The sequence below is a fragment of the Opisthocomus hoazin genome, chromosome 3 (genome assembly GCF_030867145.1).
Source record: "Opisthocomus hoazin isolate bOpiHoa1 chromosome 3, bOpiHoa1.hap1, whole genome shotgun sequence".
Classification (NCBI taxonomy): domain Eukaryota; kingdom Metazoa; phylum Chordata; class Aves; order Opisthocomiformes; family Opisthocomidae; genus Opisthocomus; species Opisthocomus hoazin.
The window spans coordinates 89989439-90010994 of record NC_134416.1 but is presented as its reverse complement, the minus strand read 5'-3'; the positions used below and the strand labels follow the sequence as shown (position 1 = coordinate 90010994).

At 42.8% G+C, this 21556-nt stretch overlaps 1 protein-coding gene across 5 annotated transcripts in view; it reads right to left on the bottom strand.

The window, feature by feature from the left end:
* Nucleotides 1-21556, bottom strand: part of COL15A1 (collagen type XV alpha 1 chain) — a 165058-nt gene that overhangs the window by 57092 nt on the left and 86410 nt on the right. For all 5 annotated transcript variants that reach the window (XM_075417015.1, XM_075417010.1, XM_075417012.1 and 2 more), the window contains 6 exons: nucleotides 21053-21148; nucleotides 18961-19023; nucleotides 15910-16035; nucleotides 10234-10296; nucleotides 7608-7643; nucleotides 6864-7007 (listed from right to left, as the gene is read on the bottom strand). In XM_075417015.1, coding sequence (XP_075273130.1) covers nucleotides 6864-7007; nucleotides 7608-7643; nucleotides 10234-10296; nucleotides 15910-16035; nucleotides 18961-19023; nucleotides 21053-21148 — 528 coding nt within the window. The remainder of the gene's footprint in view (nucleotides 1-6863; nucleotides 7008-7607; nucleotides 7644-10233; nucleotides 10297-15909; nucleotides 16036-18960; nucleotides 19024-21052; nucleotides 21149-21556) is intronic.

Below are 21556 nucleotides of genomic sequence, written 5' to 3'. Positions count from 1 at the left end.
AAAATACAAAAGGGGTAGTGTAGATACTAGGAGAAAAATGTGAGTAAACAGGTATCTTTAAAACACCACCACTTTACTGCAGCAGTTCCACAGATGGTCAGAAGTTTTGGTCAAACATTGCTTAATTCTTTGATGAAACTGCCCTCAGTTTCTATGCAAGCTAGTGTTATATCCCATGACATAAAAAACCCGAAAATTGTGGAAAGACTTTCCTGAGCCAAACAGCCAAATTAGAAACGAAAAATGCATGGAAAAGCAAAAAAAGGGAAGACTCATATGCAAATACTTATGCAGGCAATTTGTCAACCTCTCTTCACAAAGGTGTTCATGCAGCAGCTTTAGTTCTTGAAGCTGAATGTGCTCCCTTTGCCTTTTTGTACTGCAAAGCTACTTTCTGCTCCAAGATAATCAAAATGAACAATCATCAAATGACAAGCAAAACTCAGCTTGAGCTAGCCAGATCTCATATTTTAAACTGATGAAGGTATTATTTTCAGAAGTGGAAAGAGTAATGTTGGGGTCGATGTAGCTTGAGAAGCATGACTAGGCCGCTTAAGCAAAACAGTTCGCATAACTGAACAGGCCGCTGCGAAGGACAGCTAAGAATAACAATTGAGAAAGTTAGCAAAAACAAGATGTGTTCAAGGACGTGGAGGCAGTCTGTTGCTATTGGTGTTAGTGCATAGTTACCAATTATAAGGGAATGTGGGGCATGTGAACAGCTTGTGATTTATGTCTGTAGCCTATCCGATGTAAGCGTAATCGTGTGTACAGATATGGGAAATGTATATAACCGCACAAGCGGGAGAGTAAAGTATCCGACTGTGCATCTTACCAATGTGTGTGAGAATCGTTCCCGTCCTTTCACGGATGCTGAGACTCGGCATTATGGTGACCCTACGGATTTATCGCAGCCAAAAAAAAGAAACAGGCAGGGGACTGCCAGCTGGCGAGGTAAGCCGGGCTGCCCAAGAAAGGCAGGAGCGGATCCGCGGCACGCCAGGGGGAGCATGAACATCGGCAGCATGGGTTCCACTGTATCAGCGTCAGAAAGCACGGCGCTGAAAAGCCTGTTGGAATTGGCGGATCGAGCCGATGCTAAGTTAACTAAAGCAGACATATCGGCACTATTATTATGGTGCCGCCACCGAAAGCTGATAACAATGGATCAGCTGTTCGATCCGGATGCGTGGCACAGAGTTGGGATGGACCTGTGGGACTCTGTGCGGGTAGGAAACAAAGAGGTGCGACAATTAGCCCCTGTTTTCCGAACTGTTAAAAATATGATTGCTGATATGAAGGACGATGCTACTGTGGCTGCAGCCGCCGCGAGAGCTGTTTATGCAATCAGTCAACCCGCGGGAGAGTATCAAGATCCCTGTACAGCGCCGCTGGCTTGTGAAACGGAGCCCTGCGGAGAACCGAGTGTGGCACCAGCGCCATCTACAGCCCCACAACTGCCGGAGAATGTGCCGCTCCTGGAAATGGATACTGACTCGCCCGAAGGACCAACATCGCTATTATACCCAAAGATTCACAAAAATGAACTTACGGACACATTGAGAAAGCAACAGGATCAAATGACAAAGCTGTTGGACGAGATGCAACGACTAGATAAAGGATCCCGTAACGCCACGATTAAACAGGCATATCGAAAGGCTCACCAAGCCATAACGGACGGTTTGCGAGTGGTCGAGCAGCAGATATGTGGGGAGTCAGACGGGATGGGGGAGGTGATTTCGGGGGGGTCAAATAATGGAAGCATTAACGAAAGTGCACCGGCACAGCATTCGCAACGGCACTGGGTTAGGCTCATGCTGGAAGACGGGGAAATGAGCTTAGCTGACGCTGATCACTATTTACGCAGTAAATACGGTAAGGGGGTGGGGGACGACGAACGTGAGGCGTGGAAGAGGGGCGTGAAGTGGAGAGAGCAAGGAGGGGGGGCATCCGGTGTTCACAAGCCTGTTTGCGCGTACAGTGGGTGTGGTCTGCAGGGACCCGGTGGTACAGAGGGGGGTGGTGTGGCCACTGGAGGTCGGATTGGAGACGGGACGCCCCCGATACGCGACCCTAATTTTAATATGGGACAACGATGGAGGGGGGTAATAGAACATGCTGTAATTGAAGGACAAACGCTACCAAACAGTTTAACAGCATTCCCGGTGTTTACGCAGGGGAATCAACAGATATGGGCTCCTTTTGACTGGAAAACAGTGAGTGAGTTACAAAAAACCGTAATGAACTATGGTTTGGATAACAAGCAAGTTATGACGCTGGTTACCACCTTTTTCAAAAATCAGATATTAGTGCCAGCTGATGCCCAAGCCTTGTTAGAATTGGTGTTGCCCCTCCACTGCCTTTATGTTGTGGAAGGATAAGTGGTGGGATAAATGTGAGGTTGCAATGATGCAAAACCTTCAGCTAGGTGCCGATGATCCTTTACGTGTAGTTACACTAGACCAGCTCATGGGTACTGGTGCTTTCCGTGACGGGGTGGCTCAAGCAGCGCTACACCCTCGAATATTGCAACAGTCACAGAGCTTGGCCCTGGCCGCTTTAACTGAGTTACCACAGATTGGGAAGCCTGTATTACCTTATACGCAGATTTGTCAGGGTCCTGATGAGCCGTACATGCACTTATAGACTGATTAAAGGAGACATTAGATGCGGCACCGAATCTGCCAAGTGAAGCAAAAGGTGCAGTAGGAAAGGATTTAGCTTTTCAAAATGCCAACACTCAACGTCAACAGATAATTGCATCCCTACCTAGTGGGTCTACCCTTAGTCGGTACGTGGAGGCTTGTTCCCGATTACCTTGCTTAGCGGAGGAAAGAGAGAAGGCCAGAATACATGCGGCTGCTATGGCCACTGTTTTACGACCTGCCATGCAAACGGGGAAAGTGGATCGAGGTGTTAAAGCAAAAACTGGTTGTCTTATTTGCGGAGAGGAAGACCATTACAAAAGAAACTGTCCTCAGATCAAGAAGCAAAAGGTGGTGGCTGACGAATTTGTAGGGACATGCCATAGATGTGACAAGTTCGGGCACAGAGCAGCTCAATGCAGGTCGCAGTTTAAAAAGGATGGTACCCCCCTGTTGGGAAACGGGCAGAGCAGCGCCAGGATGGGGGGCGCGAGGACAAGAAAGTGTCCCACAGCTATGGCTGTCTTGACGAGCTCCGAGCCGCCACAAGCGGCTCCACAGGAGTCGATCTGGCCGTGGGACAAGACATCACTACAGAAGATGATAAGGTGCATGTCGTTCCCTTGGTAGCCACAGGACCCTTAGGTCATGGGCTGAGTGCATTGTTGGTGGGGCGATCCTCTACATCTAGTCAGGGAATTTTTGTCCTACCAAGGGTAATAGATGCAGATTTCACAGGCCCAATAGAGATTATGTTAAAGGTATTCACGCCCCCATTAACCATCAAACGAGGCAGCAAGGTTGCCCAACCGATTCCTGTTATTGCTCAGGTCCCCGTAACTGATCCTAACTATAGGGGAAGTGATGCCTTTGGCTCAAGTAGACCCCCCTTGGTGGCATTCGTACAACCTCTTTCCACAGAACAGCCCATAAGAGAGATCACTATTAAAGGACCGAACGGCATTGTACTAAAAGACCAGAAAATGTTGTTAGACTCCGGAGCAGATGTTACTATAATCCCGAGGGCCCAATGGCCGGAGTCATGGCCATTGACGGTAGTGTCGGGAATGGTGACAGGAATCGGTGGTGCAACAGTGACACAAATGAGTACTGAATTCATTACCTTTGTAGACCAAGATGATAAGTTGCTGGCACAAGCACGCCCTTATGTCTTGAATACTACTATTTGGTTATTAGGCAGAGACTTATTATCACAATGGGGTTGTGTCACTCAGACGCCTTTTTGACAGTGGCCAATGAAGCGAGCGCATCCAGGCCTACACTGAAGCTCACGTGGTTGACAAAAAAGCTGATCTGGGTGGACCAATGGCCGCTGTCTACTGAAGAGCTCGCCCATCTCCAAGAACTGGTGGATGAACAAGTGAAGTTGGGGCACTTGGTCCCGTCCACTAGTCCTTGGAATACTCCTGTGTTTACCATTCAGAAAAGTCCGAAAAATGGAGACTCTTACAAGACCTAAGAGCAACCGCCGTGCGGACCAACTAGTGACAGCCACTCCCGTACAACTGTCCATGAGCTTTGATGCTGCATGAGCAGCGCATGATTTTCTCCATCAGTCTGCGGCGGCGCTGCAAAGACAGTTTTCATTATCTAAAGCAGATGCGCGTGCTGTTGTTGCAGCCTGCCCTGACTGTGCGAGATTCACTCCTATACAGGATGGTGGTGTAAATCCTCGAGGTCTACAGCCCAGACAACTTTGGCAAACCAATATGACTGAGTTCCCCCAGTTTGGGCGTTTGAAGCACATCCATGTCTCTGTTGATATGTGTTTGGCTGCCATCTGGGCAACAGCAGCTACTTCTACCAATGCCAAAGCAACCCAATGACATTGGGCGCAAGCCTTTGCTGTATTGGGAGTACCTGAACAAATTAAAACTGATAATGGCCCAGCCTACAAGTCTCAGGTGGTGGCCCGCTTCCTTCAGCGGTGGGGTGTTAAGCATGTACGGGGCATCCCATACAACTCCACCGGTCAAGCTATTGTTGAGCGTTCCCATCGCTTACTAAAAGATCATTTAAATATTTTAAAAAAGGGGGGAGAGCAATCCCCGATAGACTGTCTACACAAAACCCTTTTTGTCCTGAATTGGTTGAATGTTAGAGCAGGTCATAGTGACCCCCCAGCTGTTTGGCACAGGGGAACAAACAAAAATGTCTATGACAATGATGTGGTGTTAGTAACAGTATTCTGCCCAGATAAAGGGGTTTGGGAAGATCCAGTACGACTACTCACTTGGGGGAGGGGATATGCTTGTATTTCTACAGATAATGGACAGACAGAGTGGGTGCCAGCAAAGTGGATCAAACCTATCTTGAATGAACACGGAAGAAGAAGGGGAGGTGATAAAAAGACAGTGGGCCTGGTTAACAAAGATGCTAACTACATGGTTGAAGGCACTACATCCTAACGATGTATAGCTGTTATCTGTACTATCTGACGAGTGTCAATATGAGTGCCTGCTTTCTAGGGCTCCGGGGTTAAGTTTTGGAGAGTGAATTATTTTGCTCCTTTCTGGTAGTAGAGTTTGGGTACCCAGGTAGGACCCTGCTCTTGAACATCAGTGGTCCCAGGGATCGCAGGACCTCCAGCCGGCACCGAGGGATTCTCGGGGAGAACCTCTGATCACTGGACCAAAAAGTTCTGAGCAGGGACTATTAATAAGAGAAAGGCATTCTTCCAGTATCACTTTTGTTGCCTGCCTGCTGTCTGTTCATAAGTCTTTGTAATATTTGGATTTATGTTGAAAACTTGTTGTTCCTGCGTGTGTGTCTGTGTGTGTGTGTGTGGTTGCGACCATAAATGTGTGATTTTATGTGTTTGTTGTCATAGTGTTTGTATTTCTGTGTTCTGATGGATTTATTTGGTTTTTGTGATCTAATGGATTTGTCTGGACTAAGTAACTGCCTTTGCATCTTCCGGGTTCTGCCTTTAGACTATTGTATCTGCATTCTGATTTATTGGGGCTGTGGAAGTATTTGATGGAGCAGGAAACAGATGGGGAATTTCTGGCTGGTTAATGTCACTAATCAAAATGTTGTTGCTTATTGTTGTAATGATTATGGCAGTGATTATGTTGGTCCCGTGTATAATACGCATAACACAAAAGGCACTAGAGGTAAGTGTGAAGAAAATTTTTGTGATGCAGCTAACACCAATTGAGCAAATGTTTTTACGACAATGATAAGATAGCTTAGCTTTTTTTGAAAAGAAAAAGGGGGAGATGTTGGGGTCGATGTAGCTTGAGAGTTAGCATGACAAGGCTGCTTAAGCAAAACAGTTCGCATAACTGAACAGGCCGCTGGAAAGGACAGCTAAGAATAACAATTGAGAAAGTTAGCAAAAACAAGATGTGTTCAAGGACGTGGAGGCAGTCTGTTGCTATTGGCATTAGTACATAGTTACCAATTATAAGGGAATGTGGGGTGTGTGAACAGCTTGTGATTTATGTCTGTAGCCTATCCGATGTAAGCGTAATCGTGTGTACAGATATGGGAAATATATATAACTGCACAAGCGGGAGAATAAAGTATCCAACTGTGCATCTTACCAATGTGTGTGAGAATCGTTCCCGTCCTTTCACGTATGCTGAGACTCGGCAGAATAACATCCGCACTTTATTTTTTTTTACAGAAAATTTTTCTGCCGAGCAGAACAGACCATGAGGTCAGAAATGTCCAACACCTGTCTCTGTATTCACGCGTTATGTAAGTGACCTGCCTAAACTAAACCCATGGCCTCAAGAATGACAGCACGGGAAAAATCCTAGCTTAAGGGGGAACCGCAGTTTGATTTTAATGAATACTGTCAGGTCTCTATGTATATTTAGATCATTGCTCTAAATTACTTACATGAAAAAAAGTGCTAAAGAAGTTTTCCCTTGTAGTACAGTATTTGAGTATTTTATATTAGAAATGATATCAGCATCAAAAATAGTATCTGAACACTGTTACTACTCCATAGTTTCATGAAAATTGCTGGAAGAAATCCATTACTTCCATGGTCTAAGCATGGCCAATTATACGGTCAAATGTAAAAGGATTTGTAGGCTACTTCTAGGCAAATTTCAGTCTAGAGCAAATGACTTCTCTGTCACCAATTCAGCCTTAAATTGCTGTGAAATATACAGGTGCTTACACTGTATCTCCTCCGAAGGAAGCAGATCCATAGTTACAGCAAATCCCATTATAGCAAAATACCTCAAATCCCAAACTGTAGCTTATTCCTGGGGATCCAGGAGGTCCAGGGGGCCCAGGAGGTCCTGGTGGTCCAGGTTTCCCAGGAGACCCAACAGCACCAGCTTCTCCTTTGGGGCCTATTGATCCAGTGACTCCAGTATCACCCTAAAATAAAAAGTCAGTCAATTGGTATACTTACTGAGCATGCATAAGTAGATGCAAGTAAGTAGAATCATAAAATCACAGAATGGTTTGAACTGGAAGGGACCTTAAACTTCATGTAGTTCCAACCCCCCTGCCATCGGCAGCGATACTTTCCACTAGATCAGTTTGCTCAAAGCCCCATCCAACCTGTCCCTGAATACTTCCAGCAATGGGTCATCCCCCTGATCATCTTCATGGCCCTTCTCTGGACCCACTCAAGCAGGTCCATGTCTTTCTTACGCTAGGGGCCCCAGAGCCGAGCACAGTACTCCAGGTGAGGTCTTAAGAGAGCCAGGTAGAGGGAAGAATCACCTCCCCGACCTCCTGGCCACATGTCTTAGAGAAGTACTTTGGCCAACTGAGAAACCAAGTTTACCGACTTCGTTGGATGTTGCGATAAAAACCTTTTAGTCTTCTCGGCCCTTTTCAGTAATGCTGTGTTAGAGTGCTAGTCTATGTACAGGATACTGTTATCCTATAAAAACACACTCTTTTTTTTTACCTTTGGACTCTATCTATACTATACCATTATCCTATAAAGACACTTTCTTTTTTTTTTACCTTTGGACCAACAGAACCACGAAGACCTTGATCACCCTGTAAAAGAAAACCAATCCTAATTAATTACAGCAAGAGCATTAGACAGGCAACAAAAACGCATTTATGATATTTTTGCTTAATTAAAATACCCACAAATTTCTGTGTTGTTTAATTTGATGTCATAACATCCTTCACAAGAAAGATTAGACCTCTTAGTTACTAAGAAAGTAATCTGCAATTTAGGAGTTATAACAACAAATGAATAGCTCTGGTCTGGTGTGCAGACTGGATGCAATCTTGTATTTCAGTTATCGCTGCAGATTTTAAAGGTCTGGAGCACACAGAATTAAGCATTGCGGGTCACATCCTCATGCTTCTATACTTCAATGTCAAAACTCTCATGCGATGTATCAGAAGTGGAAACTGATCCCACACAAATTGTCCAGGGCACCGTTGCTAACAAGGGGTATGATGACTAGTATGATTTTAAGGCTCCTCTGCAGCAATCAAGCTATTTGATTTGCCTTTACACACTTTACTTAGATACTAGTTTTTCCACTTCTAGTTCATGGAATAGACTGAAACTCACAGTATGCAAATACTTCTTTTCCAAACTGCACTGAATCTGATGGAATTAATTGTTATATTCGCAAGCTCCTGTCCTTACTCATTCGGTGGAAACACTGCTTCACTACGGTCTGAAAGAAATGAGTAAGTACCAGGAGTAAAAAGATAATAATGGTTTCTTTCAAAAGTAATGGCAAAAAAACCACATCATATTTCAGTCCAAGGAACAAATTGACTTCACTTTCAGTGCATCCTGCAGTTTCTCTCTGTAATTTTCTCCGGAATAATTGGGAATAAAGATTAAAAATAGATATTGAAATACAGATCAAATCCAGTTTTTCAGAAAAAAATTAATAGTAGAAATGGAAAAATCCTATTATCCCAAGGTGCTGGGGACTGGATTCAGCAGGTGCAAATATGTAGTGCTTAGTTTCTAATTAAATTTTAATTAAATATACACAATGCAGGAAACAGGCTCAGTGAGGCAAAATATTTGAGATTTTGTCCTTTTTTTTGAGGATTATGCCCTCTGTGAAAATTTAATTTTTCTTCCAATTGCTTCCCTTTCCACATCAGTCTCTTCCTATAATATGCAATTCAGGTCCAGTTTACTTCACCTAGACTTCTTTCTGTTCTTAGACTCCTTTGTGTAAAACACTTACCACTGATTACAACGGACAGAAGTTTCAGACGCCTGCTTTGTGACATACACACCGCGTTTTCTGGATAGCTGCTAGTTCTCATTTGTGCTGCAGTTTTACCAACCTCAGGCTTTTGAAATTACAACTCAGATCCTTCAGTCTCCAGAGGAGATATAAAAAAAAAAATCTTGTGATTTAAAAAATGAACAAATAAATATCAATATTCTGGCAATTTAGGACTTGCCTTTTCATTTCCCTTACAGTACGTGAGCTTTCAATGTACACTTCGGAATCTACTTTCAAGTTCTTGTGCATAAAGTGTAGTATAGAAGCTCAATGGAGGACGAAATTTTCCTGTAGTCTTTATCTTCTCCACATCCTTCTTGAAGTAGGGTGCAAAAGAATGGATTCAGTATTTCACATGCGGACTCACTAGCCCTCATTAAAGCATTATAATCACATCTTTATAGTTGTTGGGCATGCCTTTGTCTCCTTTTTGCCAGATTAAATGTTTTGGCCTCCTTCAGTCTCTCCTCATCAGTCACGTACTCAAGGCCTCCGGCCATCTGCATAGCTCTCTGCTGCACCATCTGTGTCTTCTCCACATCCTTCTTGAAGTGGAGTGCAAAAAAAATGGATGCAGTAATTTGTGGAAATTTAAAAAGAGTGGCAATTTCACAATATGTAGGTTTTGGTTCCACAGCAACACAACAAAATTCCTTGATTTCATTTACATGTTCCCCACTCCTCCTGTTTTTGCTGGCCATCGTGCTCACCTGATAATGCAAGAAGCCAAGCAGTGCAGCAAGTCAACAGAAAACTAAGCAACCCTTTGCTGACAGGTTAGGACACTGAAATGTCTCATCAAGCAGTGAGTGAAAGCTGGAACTGCCACAAATGTGGGGGTGCGATATCGCAACTGGGGGCAGCAGCAGTGCAGTAGTCAGCAGTTCAGACAAATACGGGCTTCTGCAGAAGTGTACAAAACTTGATGTCTCAGTGGTCCACAGAATCCAAGCTTAAGAAATTCCAGCTGCCCTGGTATGCACTTGCGCCATGGATGGCACTTTCTGCAGGGAATATGCCATCAGAATGTGCCAGTCTGGACTAGCCAGAGTTCTTTTCTTCCCCCTACAGACTCGTCTGCATGAGTCCAGTCATGAGTGGCTTTTTACTGGCGAATCACAACAGAGTAGCTCATCTTGCATTTTGAATATTGCATGCTGCAGAAAATGAGACTGTACCCAACAGGGAATCCTGGATTTCTGAATATGCCTTTTGAGGTGTGTTCTAATACACCATTAGCAGCTGGATTCAGTTGCAAAAAATAGTGAAGTCAGCCAACACTGTGTTACAGGGACAACTATTTATGATTTTTATAGTCTAGAATTGACAAAGCTTTTCCACTGAAGTAGGAGCAAGACAGACATTTTACTTACCTTTTCTCCTTTACATCCTGGTGAGCCAACCACTCCATCAAGACCAGGAAGACCTTGAGGACCCTGTAGACGACAGTAAATCTAAAGCAGGTGCCACTTGAGAGCCCTCTTCCTAGCACATGCATGGAAGTATTCTGGACCAACTGGTGATACAACATTATGAAACACTAATGTGTAACACCTAAAACCGTTAGGTTCTAATGCCTGCATTTCTTGTCTTCTGAGAGTTTGGCTTTGTATCAAAACAGTATTTATTTTAATAGAAAACTATATCAAACAATCACAAAATAATAAAAAGAGAATATAAACTAACATAATGTAAATATAATGTTAGCATGCAAAATAGTGGTGCTATCCAAGCAGGTTTTGACACAGATGCAATGGGGTTAAAACCCACATGCACTTCAGCCATCCACACTTTTGGCAACCTCAGTGCCAGACGAGAGCTAGCTGAAAAAATGTTGGTATTGACAAAGTCAGAAGCACATGGCCCAGGTTTTCCGTGTGATGCTTCACTTTAATTTTGCCTTGAAAAATGTGTATTTAGTTCTCCACCCGATTTCCTGTGTTGAATCCATGACTTAGCACACGTTTCAGTGAGCAGCCAGGCTGGGAAAAACTGGCTTTGTAGGGTCAACCAGACAATCAGTCCAGCCCACAGTAACCATACATGTGAGAAAGGGAACAGTTACACGAGCATTTGCATGCCATATGTTTTTAAAATATGGCTGTGAAAGTCTTTAATTAAATTTACAGGTGTGCTTTCTGTCCTCTGAGAATCTTTTATCCATTTATTTAGCCATCTCTTTTGGGGAAGGATATAAATGGTTGCAGGAAGGAGATTCTTTTTCTCTGGTGTTTTCAAACTGGTCACAAAGTCCTCTTTTTTCCCTGGTCTCCTTACTTTCCACCCCCATTTTTGCACTTTGTATGCACTGTATGTGATAAGAGTAACTAACCGATTCTTATTAATATTTAAAAAGATTGGAAATATTTTCAGTATGTTTCAAACATTTTCATATTGTGTTTTGGCATGATTACGTATACAGAGGAGGATTAGAAGAGAGGCTGGGCTAATAACAATTGTTCTAAACGTTAGTGACTATTTTCCCTATACTGCTTAGCACTTTTAAGTTTCATTACTCTAAGATTGCTTATTTCCTTTACAGCTTTGAACAGACTCTCTTTTGTAGCTAACAAGCATGGTCTTTAGCACTTGCCATTCTCTTAGTCTGAAGTATTCACAGCACTTAGTGGGAAATATTTATGGCACATCTTAAAAAATCCCACTTCAACAAGTTTGTTATTACTCTCCAACAATGCTGTAGTCTTGAAATATTACTGGAAGTCTAGCAACATTGGGTATCACCCCCACAGCCAGGTGAGAATCTCAGCTTTTAACTGAAAGAACAAGTTTCTAGCCTTTTTGGTTACAAAATGAACAAACTCACCAACATGAAAACACGTTTGTCAGAGATAGTAATTGCAATCCAAACAGCAAATAAAAAGGACTCAGTATCATGAGACTGATCTCATGGATTCTCAGCCAAGCTTACGCAAGCTTGTGATTTTAGGGAAGTAATAGCCTGACAATAAAGTAACAAATCAATAAAGCAAGTAAGCAAGCTCTGTCCTGGAGTCAAGTACTGTGATAAAGACAGTAGCCTGACCAGTGCTGGTCCAGTTTGTGTTCATGGATGAGCTCCTCATCTCCTTCTTTTACTGCCAGGGAGGGAGGGTCTGGCATATTGTAAAAGAGTCTGAAAAAGACTAGCTGGGCCATGGAAATTTTTCCCCTTTGCAATCAATGCAGCAAACATCCAGGGAGGACTGACGGGCCATGTGTACGGCAGGACAAGCAGAGCATGAGGATGGCATTCTAGGAGTGTGGCCACTGTGCAGGACACTGGAGAACTGCTGTCAGTCCACCTACATCTCTTTTCAACTAAACCATGCAACTCTTCAGGCATTAATTCCTTAATTAGAGTAATTAAGAATAGGAAAGAATGAAAAATGGCTCTCATTACATCCTTTTGTCCCGCTCCATACGTCCTCTAGACCAGACACTTCTTTCCTTCCCAGTCACTGGGATTTTCTTCAAAAGAACCTATGCTATAGAATGACGTAGGTGGAAAGGCACTACAGACAGCTGGGTCCTAATCTCTTATGCTATCAAGATATGACAAGGTCAGCAATCTAAACCACAGAAGCACACCCAGGCCCTACAGCTTAGACAAGTTCAATGACACAGAAACCACTGGAGCTCCAGGCACGTTTAAGGCTTTTCCTTGCAGGATATGTCAGGAGTGCACTAAATTAGCCTGTGCAGGTTGTCATTGTTGTTGTAGCAGCATGAAGTTCAGTGCAGGCCAGCCCTGGTTTTGTGGCTGTCAGGTTCTGAGCTCCAAGCTGCTACATGAGCACTGCTGACTACTTCCACGCTAACCCGGAGTCTACAAGAACTGGCCTCCGCTACTGTAACTGCAGGACAAACCTGTCCTGAGTGCATCCTGTTGTTGGATCAGAGACTAACTCTGTAAATAGCACTGATCATCATCAAGCAAGTGGAGGAAAAGAAGATTATCAGGAGTAGTCAGCATGGATTCACCAAGGGGAAATCACGCTTGACCAATCTGATAGCTTTCTACGATGGCATGACTGGCTGGGTAGATGAGGGGAGAGCAGTAGATGTTGTCTACCTCGACTTCAGCAAGGCTTTCGACACTGTCTCCCATGATATCCTCCTAGGGATGCTCAGGAAGTGTGGGCTGGATGAGTGCTCAGTGAGGTCGATTGAGAACCGGCTGAATGGCAGAACTCAGAGGGTTATCATCAGCGGCGCCGAGTCTAGTTGGAGGCCTGTAACTAGTGGTGTCCCTCAGGTGTCAGTACTGGGCCCAGTCTTGTTTAACTTCTTCATCAGCGACCTGGATGAAGAGTTACAGTGTACCCTCAGCACGTTTGCTGATGACATAAAACTGGGAGGAGTGGTGGATACACCAGAAGGCTGTGCTGCCATTCAGCGTGACCTGGATAGGCTGGAGAGTTGGGCAGAGAGGAACCTGATGAAGTTCAACAAGGGCAAGTGCAGGGTCCTGCACCTGGGGAGGAACAACCCCATGCACCAGTACAGGCTTGGGGCAGACCTGCTGGAGAGCAGCTCTGTGGAGAGGGACCTGGGAGTGCTGGTGGACGACAGGTTAACCATGAGCCAGCAGTGTGCCCTAGCTGCCAAGAAGGCCAATGGAATCCTGGGGTGCATTAAGAGAGGTGTGGCCAGTAGGTCGAGGGAGGCTCTCCTTCCCCTCTACACTGCCCTAGTGAGGCCCCATCTGGAGTACTGTGTCCAGTTCTGGGCTCCCCACTTCAAGAAAGATGAGGAGCTACTGGAGAGAGTCCAGCGCAGGGCTACGAGGATGATGAGGGGACTGGAGCATCTCTCCTATGAGGAAAGGCTGAGGGAGCTGGGCTTGTTCAGCCTGAAGAAGAGAAGGCTGAGAAGGGACCTAATAAATGCTCATAAATATCTGAAGGGTGGGTGTCAGGAGGATGGGGCCAGACTCTTTTCAGTGGTGCCCAGCAACAGGACAAGGGGCAACAGGCACAAATTGAAGCAAAGGAAGTTCCGGCTGAATATGAGGAAGAACTTCTTCCCTCTGAGGGTGACGGAGCCCTGGAACAGGTTGCCCAGGGCGGTTGTGGAGTCTTCTTCTCTGGAGATATTCAAGACCCGCCTGGACGCAGTCCTGTGCAGCCTGCTGTAGGAGACCCTGATTTTTCAGGGGGATTGGACTAGATGACCCACAGAGGTCCCTTCCAACCCCGAATATTCTGTGATTCTGTGATAACAAACCATCACGAACGCAGAACACAACCTTACCACAGTTAGTGCATAAAATCATTGAAAAATCCATGGATAATTTCTAGAAACCAAAGAATAACAGAAGAAAGCACAATGTTTACAATCCACTAATTTAATAAATGTTTGATATTTATTTTCAAATTTAAGTTAAGTTTACATTTTTAGGGATCTGGAATATAACTGTTCATTGCGGTGCAACCCAGCTGTCAAAGCTGTTTGTGTACAAAGAGAAGGCCTTTTCTGAAACATATAGGTGAAAAGCCTGGATCAAAAATACTGCTTTTTGAGCCTGCTTCTGTGGGACCAAGTTATTTCACCTTAGTGAAACACCTCATTACCAGGCCAGAACCACTAACTGCCTCATCAATCACCTGTACAACTGTAAAACAAAAATACATTTCAGTTAATAACCAAGCCAATACTCAAAACACAGCCAAAGCATTTGAGTGCAGCAAATGCTGAAACTGTGTTTAGCTCAGCAAAATAGTAGTCCATGTAAAGCTGTATCTTCCACACTGTTTACCACAGCTTTAATTTAGTGAGGTTCATAGCGATACAATTTATTCCAAGAAGGAATACTGTGAAACTTTGAAGTCCAATAATACCTGATTTCTGACCTGTGTTGAGTGGACACTCCATCTTGCAAGAGCCTAAAACTTGGATAAACAAATATTTGTGGCGCTTACCCTTCCTTGTAGCCTGAGAGTATGAGACCCAACTCCTGACAGAAAATGACTAGTTTTCAGGATAGGGCGCTGAGGTATTGGATGGAGGTACCTCCTTGCAGCTCTAAGTGAGAAATCATATATACAGCTCAGGCTATTGTCAGTGCTTCCCTACTGGCTAATTCAGAGTACATACATCCTCAGCTCTTGGTTTTCATTCACTTCCCATTCACGTGCTTCTTGGATCCCATTTTAAAGATTTTGCAGGTGCTTAATTTCTCTTTCCACAAAGGATGCTGCCTTCCATCTCGATGGCCAGATACTTAAAATTTACCATACCGACCTTTTTAGATTTTGCACCAACTCTCAATGTCGTTCTCCTCAAAAAAACCCAGCACAGCTGAGATGCAGTGAGATCTTCTTTTTAACATGTCACCAATACACTTCTTTAATATATGCTAATTACACTTTGTCAGATACAGCACTGGTGACCTACTCTGAAGTCCTCAGAACAACTGCTAGTAGCAGTTGGTCAATAGGGAATAAGGGAACCATATTACTAAATACAGTTCCAGAGAGGATTCACAGAGCTGATCAATGATAAAAAAATAGTTTTCTTCACTGAAAAAACACTTTACTGAGGATTTATTAACAAATAGGTAACACTCAAACTTTGAGCCACCTTTTTTAACAGCAGAACTGTATTTGACATGTCCACAGGAATAAATGTTTCTATATAGCTGAAGAAAATATGGAAGACAGTTGCTGAAAGAGGAAAATTCAATTTATGCTAAAAAATTCCTGCAGATTATGTAAGTGATTCAGCAAACTTCATTTTCCTGAAAGCACCACATGAGAAATAATCCCTAGTCTTATTCAGTGTTGGTAAAAGCATCCTTACTTTTTATTTATTCTTGTCCAGATTTACCAATATCTGTCTGCCAAATGTACATCCTGCTCTGGAGTAATGTGCTTTGGTTAACTAGACATTTATTTTCCTTTTTTTTTTGTAAAAGAAGTGCAAAATTCCAAGCTTTTCAATTAAATATGTTGTGCAATATTATTAAGAATCCTAAAGACTCTAAGCCTTAGAACTTAGTGTTGTAAGACACAAACGACATTAACGTTTGTGTACAAATAGGTACTTACTTCAGGGCCTCGTTCACCAGAAGCTCCATCTTCCCCTGGTGATCCAGGAGGTCCTACATCTGAATCGGGTGCTGGCTTTCCCGGAAGACCAGGCAGTCCTGGAGGGCCTGCTGGCCCAGGAAGACCCTGGATAAATCAGAAGCATTGTTAGAACTGACCCTAGCCAGGTTCATTTGTATATACATGGAACAGGAAAAGATCACACAGACTGCCATGTTCGTAAAGCCGTCAACCTGGGTTACCATCCCCCTTCTGCTTCATTAAGACCCAATGTTAGTTTCACAGATAAACTTCTTACGTGGGGTCACACTGACCTCCTCCACTCTTGCTTTCTGAAGTGTGCCACCTCATGGCATGTAACAACAAGCAGGAAGTTAAATAACTAAAAATTTCTGTGTCAGCCCTCTGTAACCCAGGAATGTCTTTACCTTAGAGACATTCCAATGATCAGCCTAAAGTTTAAAAACTTCACCAAGATGAAAGGGATCACTGAACAGAAGGAAGTGGTCAGTTTTTTCTTGAGTCATTTCAAAGGGTTTCTCCATGGTATTGCTGGAGCCCTGAGAATCTGTACTCATGGTCGAGACCTGACTGTCTTAGTGCTACAGTTTAATGCTGTAAAAATGGCCTCTGCTAGAAGATCAATGCTGCATGGACATGAGCAGCTCTACTCAAATTAGGAGAAATAGTATGTTTGCAAACATTCCCTCTCATGTGCAAGTCCATCCTTGTTACTAATTGCACTAGCAGGCAAACATGGACAGTTTTAAATTTTGGGACATGGCACTGTGAAGGCAAGATTGCTTTAATTCTGATTTAGGGTCATCTACAGGATTCTGGTAGGAAGATGGTCTTCTACAGGGAGCCATTCCAAGCACTCACCTGTCTCATTAACTACATAAGGTATCAGTATCCTAAACTAGGCAAGATAACTAACTTTCAGCATGTGCCAGTTCCCTCCTGAAGAGCCTTGGGAATAAGGTATACAGGACTTTGGTGGAAAGAAGAAGCAGAAAACAAGTCTTGAGGCAGAAATCAGTCTGAGAGAATGAAAAATATTCCTAGATGTGTTGCAAAACTGAGGTCTCAGAATGCTGTAGCCTTCTGGAGTTCATAGGAGACCGGCATCCAGGGATTTCACTCCTCAGAAAGCTCCAATATTATTGATGAAACAGTTGCTAATCAATGGGTCAAAATGCTCTATCCCAAAGACTGCATAAAAGATTATCTCTCACAATCTCATAGAATAGTTGGGGTTGGAAGGGACCTTTAAAGGTCATCTAGTCCAACCACCCCTGCAATGAGCAGGACATCTTCAGTCAGTGCAGATCGTGACCATTCATATTTCATGGGCAGAAATACAAAAAAGTGGCCAATTTCTCCTTTCCTGTCTTTCCGCTTTTGTTACTGCTTCTGCAATGTAATGGCTCAGCCCCTCACTCTCCACACATTTAGGGTTGAGCACACCCTATACGTGCCCCGTTAAGCCTTCTTATGTATGTCTCTTCCTCTTCAGCCACTTGACTTCTCATTTTCCTACCATTTGTCCTTAACTGTAATACATCGCCTGATTCATTATATATCTAACTGGTTCTGTGGATGGAAGCCCACATTATATGCAACTGCAATACACAGTTTATAGATTGCTACTTGGATTTTCAACAGAACATGGGAAAAGTAGATCTGTCTGACTGTCTAGAGATAATGGGTTAAGAAGTGGCTTGAGAACAAAACAAAGCATACAAAATAATTCCAGATCTGGCAGCAAGTTCTAGCCAACTGATGTTATTTTTCCCCAAAAAGGCACATTGCTCTGTGCAGGAAGTATAGGAAAGATCGCTTCTCTTCTGAAAAATATAGTCCAGCGAAAAATAAGTAGAAAAAAATCTGCACTCCAGATGTTTCCTTTGTCACTCAGCAGCTCAGAAGCAGAGCAAGTAAAACAAGCCAGACATCCTATTTTTAATCCAGTGCCATGCTCATCTGAGTATTGTCTCTCAAAACATGCCAACCCTCTGTGAAAGCATAGCACAACACACCAGTTCAGCCCCTAAAACAAAGCTTATTTGAGGTTGTTGACACATAATGCTAAGATTGACAGATCAGGCTAAAAATGTTAAACCAGTACTCCTCATCCCACTCCGTTCCTGGAGCCTGCTGATCCCAAGCACTGCTGAAAGCTTGCAAATCAGCTGCATTTTACAGCACAGCCTACTGAAATGAAATTGACATTGACTTTCCTGAATATCATCTCTGCAAATTAATTAGTTTAGTAGATTCACAAGACATATAAGCTCTTTCTGAAGCTGAGATAGACACCTCCAGGCGAACAATGAGGTGAACACCTAAGGCAGCAACTGCGCTGACTGTCCCAGTTTAACCAATGGCCAAGTGCGCGTTAATAACCCAAGACTCAGGTTTACCTGGCATGAATACTCCTTCCCAATGACAGAAACCTGGTCTCCCATGTTACACAACCCAGACAACCTCACTCGGGAACATGTGCATCAAGATCTTATTAACTTTCATTAAGCCAAAGCATCTCTCTCTGTAGCCAGCCTTGATGTGACAATATTACAACTCTTCACAAAGGCAAGGATACAGGGAAATTCAGAGGACCATCAAAACTGATCAACAGTGGAAGTTGCAGTGCAAAGTATTTTATACAGATGTACTTATTTTTTAGAACAGGTACTCCAAATTTAAAAAAGCAAAGAATAGTATCATTCCCATCTCTCCTTTACTGTCTTCTCAGAATCAGATTAGAAACATTTTCTCATTTTAAAAAGTCCTCTTGCCATTATTTCTTTGTTGTCCTCTCTCTTTCTCATACTTCTTCCCCACTCACCTACACTTAGGCCTTTTCAGATCTTCACATGAAATCCCCAGTGTTCCCTGCAAAGCACTTCTGGATGCTGTGAATTAAGCATGCGCAAAATTTGCACTGTGAAATTGTACAACTGTCAATGAAAATGGACTTTCTACAGTCTGGATGAGTAAAGTAAAGCTCTTTATTATGTTAATGAGTAATAAACTTCAATATATACTTACTCTTAAAATCCCAGTCTCTCCGTCAATGTCTCCAGAACCCGATTCTTCATGTTCCAGTCTATTCTGAAATGAGGAGAACTCCATTTTAAAATGTTGCTTCTAAAGATGACAAATAAAAATATCGCTTGCCAATTACTGCAAATACTGTTTATAGTCAATATTCCTTCAGCAGACTCTCACTGGTGAAATAAATTATAACACAACAAAAACATTTCATTATATTTGTGGTGTTTTATACCATTTTATTTTGCAGACACTCAGCTGTATATCTCCCTGCAGATGCTCTATGAATACAGTGATAACAAGCCTGCAGCACACACATGCTGTGTGACGGTTTCAGTGAACTGAAGATGAAGCAGTATCTCAGACAAATTTTAACTTTGGAAAGACACCTGTCAACATTAAGAATATCCTAAAACGTATACCTAAAAACTAGCCACTGTTTCCTACAACGTGGCTCTTAGTTCAAAAGCCAGATTCTGAGATTCCTACAACTGGAATCCGAAGAGGCATTTGATGAAGGGAAATTCATATACTAAAGCATTTTCTAAAATATTTTGTTAGAAAAACAGTTCGGGTTTAGTATCACAATCTAGTTGTACTCATCTATAAGACAATTTCATAGATTCAAGCTTCTTCAGCTTCAAACCACCTTCCTATATTTTGGAACCTATAATGCAAACTACAGTCAGTGTACATACCATCAAAGAATTTTTTAAAACCTCTAAAGAAAACCAAGTATTCTTCATGGAAATTTTCCACTATTTGTCTGCATAGTTTATATATGAAAGCGAAACGAAGCTCATTTATCCTTTTCTTTTAAATTATAGAACTTCCTATGAAAGTTTTATAGAACTCAGGAATAAACCAAGATGTGCAACAAACAAACTTAGCAGTTGAAATATGACCTTTCTACATGTGTCAGTTCCACAACATCTAAAACGAAATCATGTCAACTCACACAAAAGTAAATTAACTACAGATTCCGACTGCAAGTCCTTGGTGAGTTTCATGGCTGTGTATGCTTTGTAAACTGCAGCCCAAAGTACACAGAGAACTAGTACCTGACTCAGTTATAACAGTACCAAAGATAATGTTTCAAAAGCCCATGAGTCAGGGACGCATTCCCCAGCTGCACCGAAACTTTCTTCACTTCACTCCAGCATAAAAGGCCTTTAAACTTGCTACCACAGACACATGAAAGCAAAGGTGGTGCAGGAGCTGGTGTTCACTGCTACATTTAGAGAAGTGGCCTTTGGGTGAGAAAAGCTTTGGACTGGAGCACCTTGTCCTAGTGATGTGGAGCTGCCTTTCTGGTTTCTTGAAGTCGGTATCAGTGGAGGCTAAAAGGTGCAGCCCTTCACAACACTGTTACTCTTTTTTTCTGCTACAGAAACAGATTAGTGTAATTTAGCAGACCCTAGATTAGGGGAGCGTATAATCCATTTCAGTCACTTGAATATGTTGCAAACTATCTTGTTAAATACTTATAACACTCAGTGCGACAGATAGTTTTGTTTAAAAGTCCACCACAGGACTTCCACTGGTGTCAGTGGTGGGCCATGTCTATGTGTAAAATCAGCTCTCACACCACGAATTGAAAATTAGGTCAGATTCCTTCTTCAGCTGCATACACATGTGTTCTCCTGGCAACACTGGGAAAGGTCCAAGTACAGAAGTGATATGAACCTGAAACACATTCTTTAACATTACCTGAGTACTGAGCATTCAAAATATGAACACTCTCACCACTCTGGTAGGTGTTCTAGTATTTAATGACAGCAAATATTAATGACTGTCAAAACCATTTCTGTGTTCAGCAGCGGCAAGAAATTAATAATTCAGGTTTATAATGCCTTTTTGAGGAAATTCTTGTCTCTTGTTCTCCCATATGTTACTGCTTTTGCACAGGAAAGCTCACACATCAACTGGCTTTTTAAAATGTGAATACTGGGTGTTTACGTAGTTTACAGTACTAACACACTTTAGCCACGCATTTGTTTGCATTACTTTCCCAGAGAAAGCCTCCTATTTAGTTCTGGGTTCGTCTATGGAAAGCCAAGGTCATTGACAGAGATCCCCAAATACTCACTAATTCTCTGGAAGGAACAGATGGTCCTGCAGGTCCTGGTAGTCCAGGGGGTCCAGGCAGTCCAGGGGGTCCTGGCAATCCCTCACCAGGATCACCCTAAAAGACGAACAAAGATAAATCAGCAAGGATTTAATCACAAAAATGCAGAGCAGGGTTTTTCAGCACTAGCTGCAATCTGTGTGGATTTAGAGTCACAAGAAATAACAAAAATATCTGCTTAGATGCTATGAGCGGAGTTGAATGTTGGTCATTTCTAAGACAAGCTTGAAAGAAACATGATCTTTTCACTGGCAAAGGAAGAAAGGACTTTTCCCTTTCCAGCTTCTGCAATAAATTTGCAAATGTACAAGCAGCATTAACAGCGTTAGACGGAATAATGTTTTACTGTGGATCTCGCATTTTAGAGTATGTGATTTGTCCTCCTCTCCTCCAAAAAACGAACAAGTGGAAAGTGTGGACACACCACAGTACTCTATAAGTAAATTTCTTCATTTTATTGCTACC